This window comes from Abramis brama (genome assembly GCF_963993115.1).
Source record: "Abramis brama genome assembly, chromosome: 5".
NCBI lineage: Eukaryota > Metazoa > Chordata > Actinopteri > Cypriniformes > Leuciscidae > Abramis > Abramis brama.
Window position 1 is genome coordinate 5,952,072 of NC_139967.1, and position 22,665 is coordinate 5,974,736.

At 35.0% G+C, this 22,665-nt stretch overlaps 1 protein-coding gene across 2 annotated transcripts; it reads left to right on the plus strand.

Moving 5' to 3' along the window:
- The first annotated feature begins 1,008 nt into the window (after nucleotides 1–1,008).
- Nucleotides 1,009–21,166, plus strand: osmr (oncostatin M receptor). 2 transcript variants are annotated; one of them, XR_014606409.1, is made up of 17 exons: nucleotides 1,009–1,188; nucleotides 1,313–1,464; nucleotides 1,542–1,674; nucleotides 9,363–9,617; nucleotides 10,793–10,925; nucleotides 11,411–11,565; nucleotides 11,828–11,961; nucleotides 12,377–12,527; nucleotides 13,441–13,517; nucleotides 14,228–14,429; nucleotides 14,504–14,683; nucleotides 15,692–15,790; nucleotides 15,967–16,125; nucleotides 16,786–16,938; nucleotides 17,653–17,734; nucleotides 17,948–18,032; nucleotides 19,720–19,858. XR_014606409.1 is itself a non-coding variant. In XM_084115828.1 (17 exons), exons 1-17 carry the CDS (start codon nucleotides 1,113–1,115, stop codon nucleotides 20,041–20,043), a joined length of 2,541 nt encoding a protein of 846 aa, XP_083971954.1. In that variant the 5' UTR covers nucleotides 1,009–1,112; the 3' UTR covers nucleotides 20,044–21,166. The 2 variants fall into 2 exon arrangements, 1 of the variants encoding a protein (XP_083971954.1); XM_084115828.1 differs by lacking the exon at nucleotides 17,948–18,032 and adding an exon at nucleotides 17,809–17,884 and having other exon boundaries at nucleotides 19,720–21,166.
- Nucleotides 21,167–22,665: the final 1,499 nt, after the last annotated feature.

The following is a 22,665-nucleotide window of genomic DNA, read 5'->3' on the forward strand; positions in this document are numbered from 1 at the left end:
TCAGTAGTTCTGCAGTTGGATCCTCTTCTTTTCTTTTTCCAGGGATTTATTCCTCGAAGCTGCCGGACACAGGACGGAGGGGGATTGGAGATGGGACGGGCCATGGGAGCGTGGGCGGCTTCGTGACGTGGGTGAAGAACCACTGAGCCAACACCAAAATGTACGACAAACAAAACTATAGTGAACATTTACTATGACCTTAGCGTGTAGTTATTATAATACAGAATTTTAATTTAGGCATAACCAAAATAAATGAGATAAAGTAAAAACAGGTACATGCTTTATACATATACACATACACATACACACACACATATATATATATATATATATATATATATATATATGTATGTATGTATGTATGTATGTATGTATGTATGTATAGGGGACAATGTAAAAATATATGTAATTTTGTAATTTATGTAAGTTTTTTTTTTTTTAAATGAACAAAAATACATGTATAAATTACACATTTATAATTAATAATATTTATTTATATATATTAATATATTTGATATAGGCCTATTAGCTATTTATTAATTCTTAAGCATTAGTATTAGTAATATAAATCTTAAATATAGTAACATCCAAATCTTGATATAAACATTCAGAGATTATATATTTTTTTTCTATTTGTTGACGGTATTTATTTAAGAGTGAATTTGTTGCTCATAGTTATAATTATGTTATGATACAAATATCTTTATGGTGTCAGAGAATTGCGGTCAAAAGATGTCTTTTAAAAGCATTTGAAGCATTTCTACATCCTGTAGATGGAGCTCTGTGCTTATATAAAGAATGCATAGTTTGATTAAGCTTCATGATTTTTAGTATAACAACCATGACACTGATATATATGGTTTATCATCAGTGTACCTTTCTGTCCATAGTGATTTCTGAATCAGAAAATAATTAAAAATAACACCAAAGCATATACTTCATCTTGACTTCAGTTCATGAATCATAGGCAATAAATCTTAAGCCTGAAGGCATTATTTCTTTAACCTCAAACGGAAGGCAGCAGTAGGAGGAGAAATGTAACGGTTCATAACACCTCCTACACTTGGACAGAATCACAGAGCAGAAAGCTGAAAGAGTTCACATCTACCAAAATGATTCTCCATTGGACAAGGTTGCTTTCAATTGTCATCCTGTTTGAAAATGCTAAAGGCTGGAATTCTTCTTCAGGTCAGATATAAATCAGAATAAGTTTTGCCTCAAATTCATTGGTCACACTTTAGTGTTCTTTTTCTGCAATGTATAATAGCATTTCTCCTAGAGGTTTACAATACCTAAATGATTTTTACCACAGATACAGTCTCTGTGCCGACCATAATTAAACTTCAGGCTTTGGACATGTGGAGACTGGAGATGGAGTGGACAATGAATCAGAAAGAAGAAGGCAGAAACCAAATGTTTGAAATACAATTTGGACGCGCAACAAACATGCATATTGTCAACAGCGTGCGTGAAACTCATCACTCCTTTTCATCATTACCTGATTTTTTGTTTTGCACTAATGGTTTACAGTCTATTCACAGATAAATGTTAGCAGCGGATCACTGGTTTGGACCTCAGAGCTCCCGTTGAACTGTGTTGATCACTCTGTCAGAATAAGACTCATCTCTGATGCTTCACCACCCAGCTCCTGGAGTTCATGGAAAACCAACTATGGTAGGCATTTAAAGTTCATTTCAAAAGTTCATAAGAAGAACTCCATAAAAATGTAGTTGGGTCCAAAAGTCTAAGACAACATTGCAAATATAAGATCTGCTGTCAAAAATGCAAAAGAGAGACAAAAAAATGTTCTATACAATTTTTCAGTAAAATTGCACATTCTAAAAATCACTAAGACTAAACCAGAACACTGAGATATTTGTGTATATATGTGACCATGGACCACAAAACCAGTCATATGGTTTCCATTGATGTATGTATGGTTTGTTAGGATGGGACAATATTTGACCGAGATACTATTTGAAAATCTGGAATCTGAGGGTGCAAAAAAAATTGAGAAAACAAAACATTGAGAAAATCTCCTTTAAAGTTGTCCATTTATGTTCGCGATTGTGCTGCATTCACTCACAAAAATAAATATTTTATATATTTACAGTAGGAAATTTACAAAATATCTTCATGGAACATGATCTTTACTCAATATCCTAATGATATTTGGCATAAAAGAAAAATGGATCATTTTGACCCATACATTGCATACAATGTATTGTTGGCTATTGCCGCAAATACCCGTGCGACTTGTGACTGGTTTTGTGATTCAGGGTCACATATATAGGAGGCTATATACACACACACACACACATACATACATATACATATATACATATATATATATATATATATATAAAATGTGTGTATGTATGTATGTATATATATGTATATGTATATGTATATATATACAGTGTTGGGGAGTAACGGAATACATGTACCGGCGTTACGTATTCAGAATACAAATTATGAGTAACTGTATTCCGTTACAGTTACAGTTTAAATAGTTGGTATTTAGAATACAGTTACATTGTTGAAATCAATGGATTACATGACGATACTTCTCTGTTTCAAGAGTTTATTCACTCTCTAAAAAAATTAAGGCAACTCCATGCATTTCCCAGAAGCCCCAATATGAAAAAAAAAAAAAAGCGCGGTTTGCGTGCAGTCACAATGGAGTCGGAAGAGGAGAAGCTAGAGGTAGAGATGGAGACAGAGCAACAGAGCAGGGCAAGAATGCGTTTCTATCTTGGAAATTCAAACAGCATTTCACATTAAAGAAAGAGAAGGGATAACGAAATATAACTGTGCAGTGCAACCTCTGCTTGCCAGCAACCAACCTCCTTACGGCGTCGTCCAAAGACTCCACCTCCAATCTGAAGCAGCATCTTAAAGTAGGATACTACTAATTTGGATATTTCCAAATACGTGCAGTCAATACTTGAAATATAAGTTCTCCGAAAATGCATTAATACCAATAGTGAAACGTCTGTATATATCCATACTCCCTTAATAAAGGAGTCCAGACATTAGAAAAAAATATCGGTCTACATGCGATTTATATTTAATATGAGGGAAATAAAACATGCGTGACACAAAAAATCTTCATTGCAATCTGTGAATTACACTGCGCAAACCAAAAGTAATACTAGGCCTACTCACCGGATGAATAAGGGTTGGCTCTCCACAGAACATAAAATATTTATTTTATTTTTAGTATTCGCATTTATGAGGAAAAAATACAATGTTACGGTCGTGACGTGAGCAGCACTCTGAAAGCGGCACTAAAAGACTGTTTTAAAACTTTCACAGAGACCTCAAACAGAAAGCACAAAGCCTTTCTTTAAAGTGAATTTCGTTTTGTATTAATTGTATCTTAATTTTAATCAATATTTCATCAACCAATTGCCAGGATTTAATAAGAAGTAAATATAGCAGACAATAATCACGGAGGCGCCACGTGAACTGGAGCTGGACTCATAAATGAACGCCCGTTTCACACATAGCCTACTCTGTTTGCAGTGCGTATGCGGTGCGTATTTTTTCTCTCCCGTACCCATGTTAACAGGTTAGAGCTTTCACACTGCGGTCCGTTTATCCGTTCCAGTTGCTGTGCGTATACAGGAGTGCAGCGATCGTTTCCGCACCGAGTCTATTTCTGCTGTGCCGCAAAAGCTGAATTAAAGTGACAGCGCATGTTTCGTGGTCAAAATAAACACAGATTGAGCTGAAAATGTAGTAATTTCACCATAAGTGCATATAATTAAATAAAATGTAGTAATACCATCATAAATTAATTTAATTAAACTAGTGCAAAATGCCTGTGCAAAATCAGTTTTAAATTGTTGGTTTGGTGCCCGTGAAAGAGACTGTGAACACATTGAATTCAGGGAGCAGGCTAGGTTACTACAAATGATGGCTGTGAATAAACTATAATATTCAGAAGTAAACAGTGTAGCTGACTGAGTGTTTATGTATACCACAACCTTCTAAGTGCTAGTGCAAAATGCCCGTGCAAAATCAGTTTTTGAGTGTGTTTTTAGTAATTGTTGGTTTGGTGTGTTTGTGTGCTCATTGTTACAATTACACAGCAAAAGTTCAGTGACATTTTTATTTGTGATTGGTAGAAAGAAAATTAATCAAAATGGATTTATCACGTTCTGGAACCAAACTATAATATTCAGAAACACAAGAATAGGCCTGTTTATTAAGCAGGATTTGATGTCCGACACTTATAAAATGCAATTCAATGTGGAAGTAATCCAAGTATACAGAATACGTTACTCAGATTGAGTAACGTAACGGAATACGTTACAAATTACATTTTTGGGCATGTATTCTGTATTCTGTAACGGAATACATTTTGAAAGTATCCTTCCCAACACTGTATATATATATATATATATATATATATATATATATATATATATATATATATATATATATGTATATATATATATATATGTATATATATATGTATATATATATATATATGTATATATATATATATATATATATATATATATATATATACAGTGCAATGCATAAGTTAATACACCCATGCTAAAGTTGACTAAAAAGAGGAATAAAAAATCATATTTTGGAAATTGAACTTAATGCCTTAATTTAAAAAATTAGGAAAAATCCAACCTTTTAGGACACCAATTTTCTTTGTGAATGAATAATGTATCGTAAATAAATAAATGTTCTTCCTTAAAATACATGGTGCATAAGTGTGTACACCCCTATGTTAAATTCCCATAGAGGCAGGCAGATTTTTATTTTTAAGTATTTTTTTTAAATTAATTTTTAGGATACTATGCATCCTGATAAAGTTCCCTTGGCCTTTGGAATTAAAATAGCCCCACATCATCACATAGCCTTCACCATACCTAGAGATTGGCATGGGGTACTTTCCATAAGATCATCTCTCAATGCAAATCAAACTAGCTTTTAGGCTAACTGAAATAAAACCATGCCAATCTCTAGGTATGGTGAAGGCTATGTGATGATGTGGGGCTATTTTAATTTCCAAAATATGATTTTTTATTCCTCTTTTTAGTCAACTTTAGCATGGGTGTATTAACTTATGCATTGCACTGTATATATATATTTATATATCTCAGGGCTGCACGATATTGAAGAAAAATGCGATAACTCATTAAATAATGCGATATTCGATACGATAATGCTTAAAGTGTGTAAAATAAATTTTAATTATCTTTAAAATATATTCAAATATTATGTATATAACCTACATACTAGTGCTGCACAATTATTCATATCGCAAATTCGCAATCGCGATGTCAAGACTATGTTATTATATGACACAAAATGCTGCGATTTTATGAAATAAATAAAGGCATGTGTGGACATGACAACCCATTCTCTCTGACAGCTGCTTGCCCATTTTCTACACCGCTAATAAAAAGAAGACCAGGCAGTTTCAGTTTAGGCAGTGGCGCGTGTGGCATTTGCTCACGCCGTGACTTTTTCCGGTGTACAGCGCGGAGAACAGGTGAAGATAGATGCCGAGCGTGGCCAGAAAACCGCTACCTCTGTCATATGGCGATATTTTGGCTATAAGATAATCGACACTGAGCAGAGAGAGCAGGGCTGAGCAGGGGGTTGTTTTGTAACACCAGGCGACGTCTTTTTTCAACATCTACCGCACGTCCAATGTTGACGTCCGTGAGACCTCCGTGTAAGGGCTATTTATAGTCCAAATGTGGTCGGTTGTGGATGTCTTTTCAACATCATATTTAGACTAATTTTAGACGTCGTTTTTATACTTCTATAACTGCAGTCCCATGTTTCAAAAGGGTGGAGGACATGTTTTCTGTACCATGTATTAACATGGACATTTATGCATTTGGCAGACGCTTTTGTCCAAAGTGACTTACATTGCATTACAATTCTATCAGTTCTTGCTTTCCCAGGGAATCGAACCCATGATCTTGGCGTTGCAAGCGCCAACGCTCTACTGTTTGAGCTACAGAAAAGCTATATTAAGCTGTATTCATTTTCCTGTAGATTTGTTTGGCTCAGCGGCTAGTTTCACCAGGAAATGCATTGCACCTTTGTATGCGTCTCCAGTTATCACCTGCTGCTGAGACAATCAAATGGAGTTTTTGGAAAATGATCTTAAATAATTATAAATAATCTGTATTCATATGTATTAATCATGGTGATAACAACAATGTTGACATTTGTAATAAAAAAAAAGTCATATTAATCATGTACATTTCCTGCACCTGTCATAGACGTCCAAATGATGTCCAAAAAAATTACCCAGTTCAAAGGTCAAATGTTGAACGTCAATATGACATCCAAGTTGGGTCATGGTTGGACGTCCAAATAGTGGACCTAGTTTGGACGTCGAATAGATGTCCAGAATTGGTCATGGACTGACGGACCCAATATAGACATGATCTGCACGTCTATCCGACGTCCAATGTTTAGTGGGACGCAATTGACACTTTTCACACATGCTCTCACGCCACACATCCATGTGATTGGTCCATGTGATTGGTTCCCTCTGCATGTGTAATTGTGCGTAAATGCGGATAAGGATGCAGAAGTAAATGAAAACCATCGCGTAGCCTACAGCGTAGAGGCTCCGACGCAGAAGTATAAATCAGCCTTTATTACTCTTTTCTAGTTAATAGTAAATAAACACGAATGAACAATAGTTGTGTTGAAAGATACAGTATAACTTACCGAAATGTTTATGCCTCATACCATAATATCAATCAATCAGTGTTTTTCTAACCGCGGAAAGAGGTCAATAAAACAGCTGGAAAACAATGTCACATAACATCACATTTACCTCAGGAAAGCCATTTGACAGCACGTTATTTGGATAGAGTATTTTGCTAAATATGTGCACTATATAAAATATTTATTATATTTTTACTTATATCATTAAAATATTTTAACGCTGTTATTATAGCCTAGTAAAAAACACATTTCATTTGAGTTGTTATTTTTAACCTTTAATAATAATAATACCAGCTGACAGGGTCTCTGTATGTTTACAGCATTAGGTGAGTTTTTTTTTTTCTTGAGAAAAATTTACATGTACAGTATCTACTGTACCTAATATTTATCCAAATGAATAGATACTGAATCAAGATCGGAATCGAAACACAAGATCTGAATTGAAATCATGAAATGTGTGTCAAGCAATAATAAAAACAGTAGCCTACCAGTCATTGTAACATGTTGTCACTAAACTTAACAAAATTCTGTTTAGTTACCAAATGTTGTGACAATTGCAATACACACCCTGCTTAAATGTCCCTGTTTGTCTGGCAGAATGTTCAAAATATCTTATTTTCATGAGCATACAAATGTTCTTATTTATTGTTCTATTTATTTTTTTACTATTGTACTATTGAGACAATAACAAGTTTGCAGTAATGCAAATATGTCATTATTTAAATTTGTAAAAAATATTATTTTAATTTGAAAACACTGTGCATTTAGTTGTTGTTGCTAGTTTGAGTTGAGAAATAGGCCTACGTATTTCAGCATTATCACTAATCTGTGTGTGAATTTTCCTTGAGAACCAAGCAAGTTGACTCATGAAACCATTTGTTTATTATATTGCAATTGCATATCGCAATCGCACTAATGACCTCAATAATCGCAATATTACATTTTCCCCAAGTGGTGCAGCCCTACTACCGGTACATGCGTGTTTCACATTCTTTTTGTGACAAGAAAACATCCCTACAACTTCTGAAAGTGAACAGCAGTGTTTTACTGTAGCATAAGAAGTGTTATTTTAACATCAGTGTAAACCACTGGGTTTAGGGTTTCAGGAAGGCCTTCATTAGGTTTATTTAACAACAGAAACTGAATAATCAAATGTAGAAATAAAACACTGCTTAGTTTTCACTGTATGAATTAAATATATACTGATTCTTATTAAAGCTACAAAAGTTATTCAGCCCAGAGCAGTGAGTGATTTTCTCTTTGTCTTTTGTTCATGACCCGTTATTGCAAGCCGTTGCGATATGCATATCGCGATATATACATTTGTGATATTTCGATATACTGTGCAGCCCTGATATATATATATCTTATCCCGTCCATATTTTTATTAAAAAAAATATGGACGTGTGTAAAAAACACATATGTATGTATGTATATTTCCACTATTTATTTTTTATGTATACATTTAAATGTGATATATATTGGAAGGCACTTTGACATTGAAGTCAACATGAAATCACAAAGGGCAAAACAATTTTTTTATGGAATATTGCAGTATTTATTATAAATGATTTATCTGTGCACATCATCATTTTTTTTTATTCATGTTTCCTCATAATCTTGAGGAATTTCGAATTTATTAAATCATTTCTCATGGCATTTTCTCTGTAAAGTATCATTGTACACAAATTACTGGACCAAGTTAGACTGGTCTCATTTAGCTGGTGAGGCTGATTGACCAACATGCTCTCAGAAGTGCACACTCATCAGTGACAGTTGAGAGGCACATAACAGGCATGTTTAAAGTCAGGACAGTCATGGGTTAAAAGAGGAAGTTAAAGGGATAGTTCAAAAAATTAAAATTCTGTCATTCCTCACCCTCATGTCGTTCCAAGATTATCGTTCATCTTCGGAACTCAAATGAAGATCTTTTAATGAAATCCGAGAGCTTTCTGTCCCTCCGTTGACAGCTACACAACTGCCACTTTCAAGCTCCAGAAAGGTAGTAAAGACATCAATGAAGTAATCCATGTGACTCCAGTGGTTTAACCTCAATTTTATGAAGCGCTTTATTTGCGCAAAAAAAACAACAACCATAATTTACCACTTTATTTGTAAAATATAAATCTCCATTCACGAGAGTACAACGACACATGCGTGATGTGCTGACGCAAGAGCAGACGTTGCTGTGTGAACGCGCTTTGGAGATTAATATCTTGTAAATAAAGTGGTAAATTATGTTTTTTTTGCGCAAACCAAGCACTTGTATCACTTCATAAAATTGAGGTTGGGGTCACATGGATTACTTTACTGATGTCTTGACTACCTTACTGGGGTTTGAAAGTGGTAGTTGCGTAGCTGTCAATGGAGGGACAGAAAGCTCTCAGATTTCATCAAAAAGATCTTCATTTGTGTTTCGAAGATGAACGCTTACAAAATAATACATCACCTTTACTACAGCATCAACAGAAAATATGCTAAAAACACCTTAGCAAGGCACTGACAACAAATCACGTGATCACAGCATTGTGGTGACAATTTCTGAACATGCAAACACCATTGTTTAAATTTGTGGAGTGTTTGGATGGTGCTACGAACATATTTATTTATATATTTATTTACTAATTTTCTTACAGGGGAGATGATAAATAAAATCCGGTTGTTCCCAGAAGGACAGGTGTTACGGGAGGGTTCCACGGTGATGCTCTGCTGCATTTTTCCCACAGAGAGAAATATCACCTCTATGGTCTTCAACAACACCTCTTACAACGTCACCAACATAAGCTCACAGGTCAAAGCCATTAGAGTGGAAAACATCAACGCCACAAATGGATACGGTGTCAACTTCTTTTGCAGTGGGGACAGTGATGTAGTATTGAACTATGTCACCTGTGAGTTCAACTGTGCAACTTCATTTTCAAATGGCCCCATATACAGTACAGGCTAAAATATTTCTTACACTATTTCTGCAGTAATTATGACAAAGATGCTAGTTTAAAATTATTTTAATATTTAGTACTTTTTAAAATTTATTTAATTACTTACTTAGTCTTAATATATATAACTTAATTCACCTCAGTATGTTACGGAACCCCTAATGGGACATGGTGAAGCAAAAAAATATAAGATGGAGGAATTATTTGTCAATGCTTCTGCATTCTCTCGCCAATGTGAACGCAAAGTTTCTCGGGGGAAAGCAAAACATTGGCGGGGGAACGCAAAAGCATTGACTTATTATATTTCCTCCCATTTCTTTTTTTTTCCATCACCATGTCCCTTTACGGGGTCCTTAAAAATTTACAGTACTGTGCAAAAGTCTTAGGGATGATAATACCCCAAAGTTATTTGGTCAGTCAGTTATTTATATCTTTTGCTGTAGTGTGTCAGTAGGAAATATCAGTTTACATTTCCAAACATTCTTTTTGCCATTAATTGTAATAATCCAGTGAGATTTGTGTATGCACAAGGAGTCTGACAACAGCCGGTATGATCTGATCTCACTGGATTATTACAATTAATGGCAAAAAGAATGTTTGGAAATGTAAACTGATATTTCCTACTGACACACTACAGCAAAAGATATAAATAACTGACTTAAAACCACTTTTTTTTTGGGAGGGGGGGATATTAACATGCCTAAGACTTTTGCACAGTACTATATATATATATATAAATCTCAACTTAATTTTAATAATTTTAAGTTATCTTTTGGAAGTTTGAATTCTTTCTGAACATCACTGCATTAGATAATGAAATTGTTTTTTTTAAGAAAGGCAGCACAAGCACACTTTTGAAATAAATATTTTTCCACTAAATAAAATATAAAAATATTTAAGCCCTAACACAACTGTAACATTGAAACAAGCATTTTTTGTAAAGCTGCTTTGAAACTAAATGTTTTGTGAAAAGCGTTATACAAATAAACTTTAGTAGAACTGAACTAAATTAATAAGCAAAAAAAAAAAAAAAAATGCAATAGTAATCCATTACAAACGGAAACATTTCCTTTTAATCATGATGGGAGATTTCTGATTAGAGATTTTCATTTCTGCTAAACCTTGTTCAGTTCCTCCTGAGAAACCTCAGGACTTCAGATGCGAGACCAAAGACATGCGAAACGTCTCCTGCTCGTGGACAATACGCAGAGCTCCTAATCTATACGACGAGCATAGAAGGAGGAACTACATATTACTAATCAGGTTAGTCTGATTTGATCACTACTAAAGAACACAGTGTACTATCTCTGTCCCTGTAAGGTTATCTGCAAAATCACCTGCCTAATAAGGCTTTAAAAAAGGAATAAGCAAAAGGGAGAAAAGATCAAAAAGATGTAGTGGTTCAACAGACACCACAAAACATTCATTTATGCTCTTAAAGGGACAGTCCACCCACAAATGGAAATTCTGACTTTATCTCACCCTCATGTCGTTACAAACTGGTATTGCTTCAAAATATTATGAAGAACGTTTAGGGTTCAAACAACACTGACTTTCATTATAAGGACAGATTTTTCAAAATATATTTTGTGTTCATAAGAAAGTCATACAGGTTTGAAATGACGATGAAAGAATTGTAATTTCTGGGTGAACGATCCCTTTAACTGTGTTCAGTAGGGCCAAATTCACACTAATTTTAGTTTTGACACATTACGAGTTGAATAAAACTCACTTTTATTCCTGTTCAGTGACTCCAGGAATGTCAGCTGGGATCCTGAATCAGATTCTACAGCCTGCAGTTTTGAAGTCGTTCCACAGCAGATCCACTACAACATCACCTTACTTGTGACAAACAGTTTGGGGCGAGAGAGCGAGATCGACATATTCAATATCAAAGACAGAGGTGAATATGAATATGGAAGTGGAGGCTAAAATTCATACAGCAGAGTTAGCAGCTTTGAGGGCTCATACTTAAAGATCTGGGTCAGATAAACAATAGGTTGTAAGATGAAACCTCATATGAACCATCACAATTGTACCCTAGATCAAGATGCTTTAGAGGGATTGGCCTTATAATAAGTGAATTTCACAGTGCTTTTTGAGGGAATAATGTCAAGATTTTGGGATCACCTCGTTAATTTCTTAACCATTTAATGTCGCATTAGTTTTTCCAGTCCCTGTGCTTCTTGACGTGGCTGCAGGTGTGTTGGACTCAGTGGTGGTCTTACAGCTGAATGGGAGTTTCAAAGGACTTCTTTTGAGTTGCCAGATTGAAATTGAACCAAGAGTGCCAATAGAGGTAATGCATCACATTAAAGGTATAGTTCTCCTAAAAATATAAATTTGGTCATCAATTACTCGCCATCATCAAACCCATAAGACTTTTGTTTATCTTCAGAACACAAATGAAGATATTTTTTAATGAAATCTGAGAGATTAAAGTCTATTCACCCAAAACTTCACTTCAAGACGTTCATAAAGAGACTGTAAAAGAAATCCATATCAATCAAGCTATCACTTTAAGGTGTTTTTTCTTTTCTTGTTTCACAACATGTTTTTGTGTCTTTATGTTTCCAAATAATGTGGCATCTGAAATACGTCAAGAGGGAGTTTCAAAAGATCTATTAACCTCTCGTGAAAACAGACTCGCCACATCAGATAAAGTTTGATCTTAACTGACATGGTGAGGCACGTCCTGTTTTGTTCTCTTACAGGAGTTAGATAAGAATGGATCTGACTCAGTGCAGAATTACACATTCAGACTCCAGAACCTGAAGCCCAGCACACAGTACTCCACTAGGGGACGCTGTGCAGTTCAGGGGAACAACTGGGGGCAATGGACAGAACAAAGGCGATTCAACACAGGTAAAGTCATGGAGAATCATCACTGATAATAGATAGAGAACCAAGGGGTTTTCATACTAGGGTCCATGGAAATGTATAGACACACATACATAAACACACATATATACATACACATTTACAAACTTATGTTAGATGTGATTAATTGATTTGACAGCACTAATAAATAAATAAATAAATAAATAAAGAATATTTAATGCAATCAAAGCAGCATTCGATTTTTCTGACCGAGATATAAACTTAACTATATACGCAGCTAAACGTGACATCTATATTAATGGCTCCATGTGAAGTAGTTGCTATATTTTTGAAGCTTATTAAATGTTAAAAATGATGGCTTTCAATTATACTGTAATGTTGAATGGTTATAATAACTCATTTCATCTGCAGAAATTGATGGAAAAAAAAACATTTAATAGAGACATCAGTATCAGTACTGTGTGATACCCATTGATACTGGCCTTCATTCATAGTGCTTAGTTAAAAATGCCATTAAATGAATATTTAAAGTATACCATCTTTATGTTTCTTTATACGTATATATAGATATAGAAAGGGTGTCCTTTGCAAGGGAATCATCATATTCGGGGGTTTGTTGTCAGGAAGTTTAAAAACCTTGATCTAAGCATGACTATTTCTATTGCTCACACCAAAGGTTAGACATTTTCCAAACATGTAATATTGAAAAATTTGGCACATAATTCATCCCACACTGTTTGTGCTACAGACGTCAATAATCCCTCACTGTAACATCAGAAATTAGGGAAAGTAAGTAACCACCCAGAACGCCTCAGAAAGCACACAGTAACACACCAAAAACACAGTAGCAACCGAATAGCAGTGCCGTAGCAAACACAGTGAATTCTGCACAGCGAGAACATGCAAAAATATAGTTCGACGTTAATTTGTTTTTCAGAGCCTCTTGTGACCATAGATCTGTGGAGACGAATCAGGGACGATCCCAATCGCACCGTCACACTTGTGTGGAAAAGTGTAAGTTTACATATTCAATATTATTCAAACTTATTCATACTTCTTAAAGGGATAGTTCGGCCAAAAATTATATTAAACCCATGATTTACTCACCCTCAAGCTGTTCGAGATGCATATGTCAATCATTTTTCAGACGAACACATTTTCAGTTATTTTAGAAAATGTCTTCGATCTTTCAGTGGTCATAAAAATATACATATTTAAAACTTTATAAATGAAAATATAAAGTTTTAAAAGCCGGCATCCATCTCCCGTGAACGCACAGATTACCCTCAGAAGGCCTTCGTTTATCCCCCTGGAGCCGGATGGATTACTTTTGTGAAGGATGCATGCACATTTTTGGGACTTGAAGGAGGTGGACCCCATAACTTGACATTATAACCACTGAAAGATCGAAGACATTTTCTAAAATAACTGAAAATGTGTTCGTCTGAAAAATGATTGACATATGCATCTTGAACGGCTTGAGGGTGAGTAAATCATGGGTTTAATATCATTTTTGGCCGAACTATTCCTTTAAGAATTGCCACCATGCATGGTACTTTATATCATGTTTGGTAAAGTTAATGTTATTGGCTGAATTGCATTGCAGCTATATTGGCAATATATTTTTTTGCCCTTTTTTAAATATTTTTAAATGTATTAAAAAATATATCGGATTTTTTTTTCTGTAACAACACAAATATTCATAGAAGCAATCTGTCCCTCAGGTCAGCAGCGACTCGTCGCATATTGAAGACTATGAGGTGTGTGTGAGCAACAGAAATCCACAGAGGAGCGTGTGCATGAATGTCACGCAGAAACAAACGGAAGTACCCTTAGATCTTCACATGTGTAACATCACCGTGAGGGCCGTCATTCAATCCGGCTTATCTATACCATCCCACATCACTATTCCTCCAGCGAACACAGGTGACAAGCTTAATGCTCAGTGTGCAAGGGGCTTCTGTATAACGTGAGATAACTGACTGTTGGTACTGCTGCAGACATACCGAAGGAGAAGAGGATTTTGGGTAATGCAAAGGAATTTCAGCTCACCTGGATGAGGGACTCTGTCGCCACATGTGATTACATCGTAGAGTGGTGCATGCTGGGTATTGCGTCCCCCTGCAACTTACAGTGGAGAAAAGTCCCAGTTAATCAGACCTCCTTAAACCTGGACACAGGTATAAAGCTGTTTGTATGCGGTGCATATTCTTACAATTCAAGTAACAACAAAATAAAATAGTACAGTTAATGTGTTTTTAGATATGTGACAGCATTACTGTATATATAAAAGCTCTTATAAAACAGTGAACCTAGGCAGCGTTTTATGCTTTTTTTTTTGTGTTGCATTTAAAAAAAAATTACTCACAATTTCTAGCTGAAAAATATTTTACAGCTTGGCATAACCACAGTGTAAAAAATGACCATGATTTTAATGGTTAAAGACTGTAAAAATGTTAAATAAATCAAAATGAAGAACAAGTCATCTTATAATTTACATATAATTATAATGAATGAGCTTTGATTCATCACATGGTTTTCTCATTAGCACTTGTGGTTTGTGGTGGTTGTCAGTATATTGTAAAGGTGCAAAATATATTTTAGCACTTCAGTAGGTTGGTAAATGAACATTAAATCAGTTAATTTTACTATAATCAGGGTTTTTTTTATTGTAAATTTAAGTTCAATCTGTAAAACCAAAATGTTGAGTAGATATAAAACTGCCCATGGAGTTTTAAGATTTACATGACTTTCAGTTTTAGAAATCACACTTTTAAAATTAGACCATGGTTCTTCAATTAAAGAAAGAAAAAAAAACAGTTGGGTTACACTTTATTTTAAGGTGTCATTGTTACAGTGTAATTATATATCTACGTACTGAGTAATATTAATTAACAACATGTACTTACTATAGGGTTAGGGTAGGATCAGGGTTTGGTTGAGGGTTACTTGCATGTAATTATGCATAATTTACTGTTATTACTATGGTAAGTACATGTAACATGTAACAAGGACACTGTAAAATACAGTGTTACCAACAGTAGTTGAGGGGGTGAATAAAAATAAGAAATATTTCGATTTTTAGTTGTTTATTTTAATGCTTCTCTTATTAAAATAATTCTATGTCATCTTGATAAAAACTAGTTGTTGTTTTTTATAATTATTGTGCTTAAAAAAATCTCTTTTAGGTTTTAAAGCAGGAGTTCAATACACATTTACAATCTACAGCTGTAGCGCTGAGGGACACCGACCTCGTGAGAAACAGATCGGATACTTAGAAGAACAGGGTAAGATTGCACACACACTTTACCTGATATACATCTGTAGGACATTAAAGTAGAGCAAAACACAGGTGCTTATACTGTACTGTAGGTGCTGCTATGTTGCACTGGAAAAAATGGATTTTCACATCTGCATTGCGCAATATTACATATAAACAGTATTTTTTGTGTGTGTTCTGAAGAGCCCATGGAGCTCCCTACACTGGACACGAACCCAAACATAACTTGGTCATCGGTAAACCTGAAATGGAGTTTCAATGAGGAGGATCCGAGTCACACTGGATTCATCACAGGATATGTGATTACGGCACAAGAAGATTCAGAGGCCGGCTCCGATCTCAGTAAGTGTTGCATTGCCCTTAAACGAGCATTAAAACGTGAGCTTCTTCATCCTGACATATGAAATAATAGTCAAGACAAATCTATTTATTTTTTAGTTTATTGAACCTTTAGACAAAATCTAAAAAAGAAGAGTTTGTATGTGTTTTTTGTTTTGTTTCATATTTGATACTTGTGTATCTCATATGAATATGAAGCTCAGATTCGAGGAGGGAAAAACAACTGAGCAAAAATATTTTATGCATTTGCTGATATTTATATGGAGGTAAGATTAAGATCCTGATTAATAAGATTAATAAGGTAAGATTAAATCCTGATAGCTTGTAATGTAAATCAATGACATCTTTACAACAGTATAGCAGACAACTTACAAAATACTTATAAATATCAATTACTCAATTATCTCTGAATAATATGTCTTAGTAAGATGATATTTAAATGCTTAGTTTAATGATTAAAGCCCTGCAGTTTTTATTAAACATATAGTGCAATGTGATACAATGATGATTGAGAGATGAACAAATAAACCTTCCTCAAAAGCCTGACAGATCATATTTGATACTAATCATATTTGATTATGTCATATTTCTGACATATTTTAATCTCACGTTATATTCCTAACCCTTTCCCTACACTCCCCTCGCACCTGTTTGTTCTGGCAGGTTCCCTCAGACAGTTCGTGGACGATCCTCACAGCAAGTCTTTCACGGTCAGTGGTCTTGAGGAGGACCAGCTGTACACATTTCACCTGGCAGCATGTACATCCGCAGGCTGTGGACCCGAGACCACCGGCACCTTCAGAACCAGAAAGAACTGTGAGCCAAACCACCACATTCACACTAACAGAAATCAGCCAGTCCTGTTTTATAACGTAACAGCGTTTTCCACACTGTTCTACATCTATCTAAAAGGGGGAGTTCATTCCAAACCTGTGTGGCTTACTTTCTTCTGTGGAACATAAAAGATGATATTAATATATCTTGCTGCTTGCTCCTGTGATCAAAGCTCATCATTACTCCAGTCTTCAGTGTCACATGATCCTTCAGAAATCATTATAATACACTGATTTGCTGCTCAAGAAACATTTCTTATTATTATCAATGTTGAAAACAGTTGTGCTGCTTCATATTTTCATCGATTTTTTTTTTTTTGTTCAGTATTCTTTGATGAATAGAAAGTTCAAAGGAACAGCATTTGAAATAGAAATCGTTTGTAAAATCTTTTCAAAACAAAATCTGCCTTCTGCTTGTAATAGAGAAGATAGGAAAGCACAGGACATTGATATAGACTTTCTAATGCTAATAATACAACTAAACACCTAATCTGCTTGTTTTAATATTTGAAAAATGTTCTACAAAAGCAAAGTTACAAAATTAAAAATGTTTGTCCCAAGTGTGAATAACTCCATAGAAACACATTTCTATACAAAATGTTGTCTGCATATTCATAATGAATTTTAACTATATTTTGTGTGGACAGGCCATTTCGTAATGTTGAACAGTAATAAGAGATAAAAATTCTCTCCACAGATTACCTGCTGATGGCCAAGATTTTGATTCCTCTTCTGTTTTTGGTCTGTTGTTGCATTTGTCTTTGGTCGAAAAGAAGCACGTAAGTCTATTATAATATTAGCTGTGAGCTAATATGCAGTTCGTATCTGTAACGTGCTGATGATTTCTTACCAGGATAAGAGGATTTCCGAAAGAAACCTTCAGCTTTCTGCACATAAAAGCACTGGACCTGGATGAAGATATTTATGAAGTAATTCATTACATTGATTCTGTACAATAATGTAACTGCAGTGTCTCTATTTATTTTTGACAGCCTAAACCCACCGAAGTTGATTTGATGGTCTTTTCTGGAATCCCAGCCTGGCCATGCTTGTCTCTTTTTGGCTGATTTCAGACAGGTTTGGGGCAATTTTCAGCATGTGAGCTAAACCAGCAGATAACAGGCTTTAAGAAGTGTGAAAATCAGCTTAAACCAAGCAAACCATCTTTGGCTAGATGAGCTGTTTTTGTGAGCAGGTTACAGAACAGATCAAAATAGATCACAGTTCTAGTTGAGCCTTTTTACTCAGTAAAGTGTGAAAATCTTACAATTGCATCCGAGAGAGGACCAATTAAGAGAAAAATCAATTATAAATAAACCTACATGTCATTCAATACAAAAAATGATCTATAAATATCTATCATTTATACTTATCTGGTTTTGGTAAGACTTCACAATTATGTATAATTTGTTTAACATGAACTAACAGTGAGCAAGATATTTTTACTTTGTCCGTGTTAGTTATGCTTTGCTTTATTAGCATTGATGATTCCATGAAGAACCTTTTAACATTCATGGAATCTTTCCATTGCACATAAGGTCTTTTATAAAGTCCTAAAAACTCGTTATAATGTTCTTTTTAAACACTATTAACTTAAAACAGAAAACTTTTTATGCGTTGTATGCATTTACACGACATTGGCTTTAGGGTCCTGACAACACAAGATAACGTGTTCCTCAGTGTACGTTTACACGACAACGATGTAAGTTAGCCTACTAAAAACAAAACAAAAGTTTGCTTTTACAGGCCCCCAAAACACTGTTGTCGTATAAACGGCCAAAACTAAACTGTTTTTTGGTTGAAAACAGTGTCATGTAAAATAAATTGAAAACTGATATCTTTATTGTCTCCGTGTAAACTAACACTTCTTATTAATTTTTTTAACGGTAATGGCATGTGTATTGTGTTCACGTAGTATTTCTTTACAAAATGACATCGCCAACAACTGACCTGACAGCAGAACACGGTTTTTAGTCGTTTTCACAAATCCGTGTGAACGGGGACGGGGATGGTTTTGACAATGTTGTCGTCTGTAAGTTACGCAAAAAAGCAATATATACGTTTCCGTTTTTTGTACATCGTTGTCGCGCTAACGTACCTTGAGAAAAAAAATGGTTCTGTCAGGAAATGATCACTGAAAGGTTTTCTCAGGAACCAAAAATGGTTATTTTATGGCATCGCTGCAAAACCCTTTAGAACCTTTATTTTTTACAATGTACAATTGTTCATGTTTGTTCACAGTGCATTAACTAATGTTAACAAATACAACTTTTCATTTAAAAAACATAATTACCAAATTAACTTTAAGACTAATAAATGCTTTATGTAGGCTGTTGTTAATTAATGTGGTTAAAGGGACAGTACACCCAAAAATTATAATTTGCTCACCCTCATGTTGCACCCTCAATATAAAAGCCTAAATTCAATCTGTTCATCATATAAAGCGATTGAGTCTCTTCAGAAAATTTGGACTAAACCGCTCAATTCATACGGATTAGTTTTGCGATTTCCTTACAAACTTTTTGAAGTTTTCAAAGTTGTAGTTGCGTAGCTGTCAAACGAGGGACAGAAATCTCTCAGATTTCATCAAAAAGATCTTCATTTGTGCTCCGAAGATGAACGCAAATCTAATGGGTTTGGAACGACATGAGGGACAGAATTTTCATCTTTGGGTGAACTATTACTTTAAGTAATGAAACCTTGTAAAGTTTTACCCAAACTTTTTTTTCTTTTACATTTTTGACAGTTTTCTGTTCTTTCCAAGGCGAGTGAAAAAATCAATTCTCTGAGGATCGAGGACTGCAAATGGTGCGACGTCGAAATTTTGCCGCCCACCGTCGCAGAGAAAACATGGTTAGGGAGCGCAGAGGACCCGAGTTGTTCATTCCTTGGCCCTAAAGTCACGCTGCCCTCGTTCCTGACACCATCATACCATCCCACCACAGTTCTCACAAACTTCACATACATGTCCTCTGTGCAGCAAGACGTGCCCTCAGAGCTAATGGAGACCCCTAAGACAGAAGCCACAAGACAGGACTCTGAGATCTCAGGCTTTTCAAGTGACTATGTCACTTCTGTAGCCACATAAGTACCGGTAAATGAAGACTCAGTTGTGTGATATTTTATATACACCAAAGTAAACAAGCCAGCACTGTAGATCTTATCACAAAGATGTCCAGTAAGATCACGTCATCAGGGGCCCTCTTCCTTCTGCAAAACAGCCTAACAAGAAGTGTTGTGAAATGCGATTTTGCAATATATGTCACTTGTTGCAATGTCTTTCAGGTACTTTATCTGTGTTTTGGTAGACCTTTCTGGTCAGAAAGTACAAAATGTTCTCTCTTGTCTTGAGGGACTGGGTGCTATGGTAACACCACATTTAAAATTATTTGGCCTGGTTTCACAGACAGGGTTTAGAATAAGCCAGGATTAGGCCTAGTTCAATTAGGACATTTAAGTAGATTTTATAAACGTGCCTTAGAAAACAACATTACTGCTGTGCATCTTGAGACGAAACAATGACACTGATATGTCGTCAATGCAAGTTGCTTTCAGTTAAAACAGCTCAGACATGCATTTTAGTCTGGACTAGACTCAAGGGCGTAGATTTGGTTTGAACATTGGGGGGGTTGAAGTTTGGGTATGCCTCCTGATATTGTGATCATGGTATAAATATTGGGGGGGTTGTAATGCATAGAATTAAATATTGGGGGGGTTATCTCCCCCATCCCCCCCACAAACTACTACCCTGACTAGACTTAAACCTGGTCTGTGAAACCAGGGGATTTAATGCATTTTGTTTTTGTTCAACATTTTTAAAGGAAGTCTTCTACTCACCAAGGATGCATTTTTATTTTATTTTTACCACAAATAGAGTAAAAAATATTATAACTGTATTATAATATTCCTGTGTTGTAAAGCTGAATTTTCAGCATCATTACTCCAGTGTCACATGATCCTTCAGAAATCATTCTTATATGCTGATTTTCTGCTTAAGAAACATTTCTTATTATCAATGTTGAAAACAGTTGTGCCGTTTCATATATTTGTAGATTAAACTGTGTTATTTTCTTCAGGATTCTTTGATGAATAGAAAGTTTAAAAGAACAGCATTCATTTGAAGTAGAAATCTTTTGTAACGTTATAATTGTCTTTACTGTCACTTTTGATTCATTTAATTTGTCCTTGCTGAATAAAAATTCTAATATGTACTTCTTTTTTTTTAAACTCACTGAACCCAAACTTTTGAACAGTAGTGTGTGTAAAGTTAACATTGACCAAGATTAATAAATGCTGTTTAATGCATATAATAATGCTGTTCATTATGCAATAACTAATGTTACCAAATTATTTCTGGTAAAATTTTACATTACAGTTGGCAATGTGCATTTGACTATACTGTTCATTCTGCAATCTTGGCTTTCCTTATGAAATACATGATTCTACAGACAGTAAGTCTTCTGAAATTGAGACAATCTAGTACTGATCTACTATAGAAGAGGTAAGAACATACTCAGCACACGCTCAAACGACACAGACGCACTCCACGAGTTTCTCTCTTTAATTATACATCCCTTTGATAAGACTAAGATTTTTCCAGAGCTCAAAGTGCCCAAAAAAAACACACTGTACACACTTTACAAGGGAAACCACAATTCAGGCAAAACAAAACAACTAATTTAAATTACACTGTATCTTGCAATGTCATCTTTTAGGAAAAATATAAATATATATTTTTTTCAGTACTTTTCGGTCTCACGCCACTATCGTACAGATCCACAGCACGGGCAAAAGCCACGGCACTCTCTCTTCAGCCAATCAAATCGCAGTCAGTTGAAGGCAGTAGCAGCAGCGCTGAGACACGACGTGACGGGGCACGAGTATTAACAAAAGGTCTTGCAGTTAATAAATAAGCAACTGGATTTGTGTCAATTCAGCATGCAATCTAAACATCATTTTGGGAGAACAGGAAAGATGGATCAGTGCTTTGAACATCAGGAACACGTCAAGAACATCAATAAAAAAGACAAATGCAAAAACTGAGGCTTGCTACGAGACTACTATGAGATTGGTGGAACATTTGAACAGCTCTGCGCCAGTGTTGTGCCGTCTCGAACGGTTCAGTGCAGGTTTGGCTTGTTTAGAGCTGAAGTGATAAACCAGAAGCACGATCAAGGTCACACACTGGGACGACAACACGTCAAGCTAATACTTCAACTCTTTCTAAAGCAGTGCTTTGAGCTTAAAGGAATATTTTTTTGGTTTACACTTTCATGTATCGCATCGTTGGCATGCTGTCGATTACACCAGAAAATCATTTTGACTAGGCCATCAGTTTGAATAACAAAAAAATACATAAAATACAGTTGTTGTTGTTTTATAACATAAATTAAACTAGTTTTTAGGACAGTTATTTTGCATTGTGACTGACATGACAATTAAGCACATTTTATGTCCAAAAAAAAATTTATCCAAATGAAATTCCCATTACTATATATATATATTATTATTATTATTATAATATCAGAACCAAGTCACCAAAACAAATACTACTATTATGTATTTTTCAAATATTTGTCATTTGTCACAAACAAAATCATTTAAAAAGGAAATGTGCTTAATTTTCATGAAACTTTCAGAATGCAAAAACAAACAAGAAAATAAAAGAATATATTTCACACAAAGAAAATTAAACCATTTTAAGGACTAA